The sequence below is a fragment of the Caenorhabditis briggsae genome (genome assembly GCF_000004555.2).
Source record: "Caenorhabditis briggsae complete genome, chrII, whole genome shotgun sequence".
Taxonomy (NCBI): domain Eukaryota; kingdom Metazoa; phylum Nematoda; class Chromadorea; order Rhabditida; family Rhabditidae; genus Caenorhabditis; species Caenorhabditis briggsae.
The window spans coordinates 2,901,580-2,906,538 of record NC_013486.2 but is presented as its reverse complement, the minus strand read 5'-3'; the positions used below and the strand labels follow the sequence as shown (position 1 = coordinate 2,906,538).

The window sequence follows — 4,959 nt, the reverse complement described above, 5'->3', positions numbered from 1 at the left end:
ACGATATGAAACCATCCTGCTACAAGAGGAAAGTGAACGTAGTGATGCCTGGATGGTTTGTGATAAAGCATGGAGAAGTGGACACATCTAAAGATTTTGATATCGTCAAAGATGGAGCAGTTTCTGTGAGCGTCTCTTTGGATGGAGATCATATATGCCTCAATGGACACTCGGACATGTTCATCGTTCCCGAATCGTTATGGTGAGTTTTTGAAAAGCTTCTAATTTTTTTTCAGAAGATTGCTGTGGCATTTTGGTCTACTACAAAAATGTTTAAAAATTCATTAGGATCATTTCATCAGTTGACTACTTTTTGATAGCTAACTTGGTTCTTGAGATATGAGCATTTTAAAGGAGGCGAGACAGCAAAAATTTCGGGAGACAGTTCGGGGGACGAAATCGCGCCGCGCTTATGTAGACCATCGGTCGTCAGGCGCCTTCGCGCCCCCGTAGCTCAGCCGGTAGCGGCGCTGTACCCCTGAGCTGCCTGTCATGAGTTCAACCCCTCATGGGGGGTTCTCTATGCAAATTATCAGGATCACTTTTTTTTGGTGTCTGGCCTCCTTTAAGGGAGCTCGCCAGAAAGAGACGCAGACAACGAGACGCTCCTTAAAACTTTCTTTTTCAGTAACTTCGAAGTGAGCTCATTCGTCCCGAAAGACATTTGTGAGACGCTCCAAACCAAAGGATTACACACTTTACAAGAATTGGAGGTATTTCGAAAAAAATTTTTGTTTGATCTACATATTTTTACAAAATTTCAGAAGAAAAACGATTTCAACGCTACACTGGAAATTCCCGCGTCCCCGAGTTTTTTGGGAATTTCGTTGCTCGATGTGTTGAAGGTACAGTAATCTGCGAAAGTTCTGAAAAATCAAAAATTCAGAAATTGAAATTTTTGAAAAAGTTCGGAAATTCAGAGTTTCAGAAACTCCAAAAAATCACAAGTTCAGAAACTCAAAATTTTTAAGTTCTGAAATTCTGAAATTCTGAGATTCTGAGATTCTGAGATTCTGAGATTCTGAGATTCTGAGATTCTGAGATTCTGAGGCTCTCAGATTTTGAGATTCTGAGTTTCTGATTATTCTGAGGTTCTATTCGATTCTGAGATTCTGAAATGCTGAAATTCTGAAATTCTGAAATTCTGAAATTCTGAAATTCGGAAAGTCGGAAATTCTGAGATTCTAAGATTCTGAGACTCTCAGAATATCAGAATCTCAGAATCATAAAATCTCAGAATTTCAGAACTTCAGAATTTCAGAACTTCAGAATCTTGGAATTTCAGAACTAAGTAATTTTGAATGAAAGAAACTCGGTAATTCAGAAATTCAAAATTTCTTAGTTCTAAGGTTTTGAGATTCTGAGATTCTGAGATTTTGGGACACTGAGATTCTGAGATTCCGAAACTCCACTGGACCTATTTTTTCCGAAAATCTGAATATTTTTTCAACTCGAAAATATCCAAATTTTTTTCAGGGAAACTACCGTATCAAAATCTCTATTGCTTCCGAGGGCAAAAAAATTGTGGAATTCGCACTTCCAACCGGATATAAAGATCTCAAAATGGGCATGAGTGAATCAGATGATGAGGATTAATTTTTCAAATTTTATGCATTTTTCTTCGTTTTTCTGTAATTTTCCAAAAATTGTTTTTCGCTTCAAAATCACATTTTCCACAGCATTTGCATTTCCTCTAGTGACACCATTCGGGTACTTTTTGTGTAATTTTTTTATGTTGAAAGATTCAATGTGAAGTAAAAATAGATAAGATTTGTGATGTTAAACTTTAGCAGTAAAAGAAAAAAATAAAATAAAAAACCTAAGGCCCAGGACCCAGGACCCAATTAAAAAGTTTAGTAACTCCTGTAATTCCGAAATTCCGAAACTCAGGCAATTGATAAACTTTGATTCATAATTTCAGAAGCTCCAGTAAATTGAAAATCACGAAAAAAAAATCTAAAATTCCTAAAATTCGAAACTTCTCAAAAATTTCAAAAAGAATAATTTATTAGAAAAAATCGTCTACAAAGTTCTAGCGCCAATCGGAACTATATTCCTTAAAATTCGTTCGAAAACAATGAAATTCGAGCCAAAACCAAACGAAATAACATTCTCCAAATCGTCAGGAATCCCAAAATACCAAAAGCTTTCCAATTCAAAATCTTCTCCAAATAACTCCACTAAATGCTCCTCGGCGTCCGATTTTCTAAAGCTAATTTCATAATTCATCATGTGTGGAGAACGGAGAAACGCCTGGAAGTTTTTTTTAGTTATCAATAGAGCGCATTTCCATTTTTACCTCTTTTAAACTCAAAATCATTTCCAGAGACACCTCAAACAGGTCCATTTTGATCAAATTGAAATGAATCAAACTTTCCACTGGAACATTTTTGACGAAATTGGAGATTTGCAATGTTTTTGCCGATTTCCATTGATCCATTTTTGAAATTTCCGAAAAATCCAAACCCTTCTTGAGTCCATGAAATTCCAATTCTTCCAATTTTCCAGAATCGATCAAAGGCAAAATATTGAGAATTGGAGATTTAGAATTGTAAAAAATTCGAAAACTTTTGGCTTTGAGCGGGAAACTTTTGGATTTTGAAATTCTTTCGAATAGATCTTTCGAGAAGTTTTCAGATTCGCTATCAGACGTATCAAAATCCATTTCGATTTCTTCGAAAATTCCAGAATTCGAGAAATTCAGAAATGTCTGAAAATCGTTGAAAGCGAGATTCAAAAAATTGGAATTTGGTAGATATTTTTGATTTTTCCATTGATCCGTTGAGATGAAACATCCTCCATTTGGAGCTTTTTGATATCGAATTAGCATATATTTTTTATCATCAAACTTCGGAAGAAATTTGATGCAGGAATCGCCAAATTCTAGCTGGAATTCGGTCATTTTGGATTCTGGCTTGACGTCGTCGATGAAATTTCGAAGGTCTCGACTCGTTTTTCGGAGACATTGGCTGAAAAAAGGAATATTTTGGGAATTCGAAAGTTTCAAAAAAATTAAACATTTCGGAATTGAATAAATCCAGAAATTTTGAAAATTCGGAAACTCAAATTTTTTGGTTTAGTGGAATTTCTGAATTTCGAAATTTTTTCGAATTTTTGTGAAATTCTGAAATTACGAGGCTCCTATTTCAGAGTTTCAAAAACAATTTTCGGATAAACGGACACACAGACAGACTCACATTGATACAAAATCCAAATTCCCTAATATCATTTTCATAACGATATCCGGAAAATTTAGTAGAGAAAATTCAGAAGACATTGCAGTAGGAAAATATTAAATTTCGATAATAATACAAGTTTTCAAAGCGAAAAGAAGAATAGTATTGAGAAATGTTGTGAAATCGTGTGTTCGCAGTGGAGCGCGTTTGCATCTGTCTGCCAATTTGCATATAAACATAACCGAAAAAAGTCATTTTTCAATTTTCATTGTTTCCAAAAAAGAAAATTTCTCGAAGTATTTCCGGAATTGCGATATTCTAAGATTAAAAAAAACTGAAAATCAGAATTTGAAGAAAAATTTTTGAAAATCAGTAATTTTTTAGAAAAAAAAATTGAGGACTATAAGATTCTGATCATTCTGAAACTTCAAGAATCTGGTTGATTTCTTGATTTTTTTGTTTGATTTGTCATTTTTCATCATTTCAAAAGGGCAAACAAAACTGATAAGACACTCTTTTTCTATCCGCTTTTTTCCCGATTTTTCTCTCATTCGTCATTTTCTTCATCTTTTTTTCAGTAATATTTTTTCGAGTTTCAGAAAAAATGTCATCTCTGCTGGAAATGCCTGATTTAGTCATGAAATTGGTACTCGGAAAATTGGATTATGTGTCTGTGTGAGTTTTTTTTCTCGAAAAAATTGAAAAATTGGATTCGAAAAATTCGAAACTCTTATAATTCTGATATTCCGATATTCAGGAAAAGTGTCTAGAATTTCTTTAACTCCAAATCAAACAAAAACTCTGAAATCCAGGAAATCGGACATTCGTACCTTTTGAATTTTGAAAATTTTCTAAATTTCTGAGATTCTGAGATTCTGAAATTCTGAGATTCTGAGATTCTGAAATTCTGAGATTCTGAGATTCTGAGTTTCTGAGATTCTGAAATTCTGAAATTCTGAGATTCTGAGATTCTGAGATTCTGAGATTCTGAGATTCTGAGATTCTGAAATTCTGAAATTCTAAAATTCTGAAATTCTGAAATTCTGAAATTCTGAGATTCCGTGGTTCTGGGATTCTGAGATTCTGAAATTCTGAGACTCTGAGAATTCTGAGATTCTAAAATCCTGAGATTCTGAGATTCTGAGATTCTGAGATTCTGAGATTCTGAGATTCTGAGATTCTGAGATTCTGAGATTCTGAGATTCTGAGATTCTGAGATTCTGAGATTCTGAGATTCTGATATTCTGAGATTCTGAGATTCTGAAATTCTGAAATTTTGAAATTCTAAAATTCTGAAATTCTGAAATTCTGAAATTCTGAAATTCTGAAATTCTAAAATTCTGAAATTCTGAAATTCTGAAATTCTGAGATTCTGAGATTCTGAGTTTCTGAGATTCTGAGAACTTCAGAATTAAAAAAATAAAAGAAAAACAACTTTTAGGAATTTTCGATTTCTGGAACTTTAAAAATTTAAAATTTCCGAATTTCTGAATTCTAAAACTTTTTGAATTTCTTGATTTTCAAATTTCCTAAATTTCCTATTCTGGAAGCACGAACTTCCAGAGTTTCTAGAATTATTTAATGTTTTTACAGCCAACGTCTCCGAAAAACATGTCGAACCCTTCGAAACTTCATTGATGACGTCAAGCCAGAATCCAACCTTTCTGCATTTCGCATTCTTTTTACCCCAAAATATTTACGATTTTTCATTTGGTTCAAAGATCTAGAAAATTTGCAAATCGAGTACATCACAGTGGATAACGGATGCAGAATTGTACCAGAA

General features: G+C 33.6%; 3 protein-coding genes across 3 annotated transcripts in view; 2 read left to right on the top strand and 1 right to left on the bottom strand.

Moving 5' to 3' along the window:
- Positions 1–44: 44 nt before the first annotated feature.
- CBG13418 lies at positions 45–1,596 on the top strand (the record flags this gene model as incomplete). Its single annotated transcript, XM_045241846.1, has 3 exons — positions 45–202; positions 629–713; positions 1,477–1,596. 3 exons carry the CDS (start codon positions 45–47, stop codon positions 1,594–1,596), a joined length of 363 nt encoding a protein of 120 aa, XP_045095149.1.
- Positions 1,597–2,022: 426 nt separating this feature from the next.
- Positions 2,023–2,665, bottom strand: CBG13419 (the record flags this gene model as incomplete). Its single annotated transcript, XM_002630002.2, has 2 exons — positions 2,023–2,253; positions 2,300–2,665. 2 exons carry the CDS (start codon positions 2,663–2,665, stop codon positions 2,023–2,025), a joined length of 597 nt encoding a protein of 198 aa, XP_002630048.2.
- A 1,115-nt stretch (positions 2,666–3,780) lies between these two features.
- Positions 3,781–4,959, top strand: part of CBG25487 — a gene marked incomplete at both ends in the record, with an annotated part of 2,349 nt that continues 1,170 nt past the window's right edge. The window contains 2 exons of the mRNA XM_045241845.1: positions 3,781–3,851; positions 4,770–4,959. The exon at positions 4,770–4,959 is cut by the window's right edge and continues 1,170 nt beyond it. Of these exons, the coding sequence (XP_045099403.1) occupies positions 3,781–3,851; positions 4,770–4,959 (261 nt within the window). The remainder of the gene's footprint in view (positions 3,852–4,769) is intronic.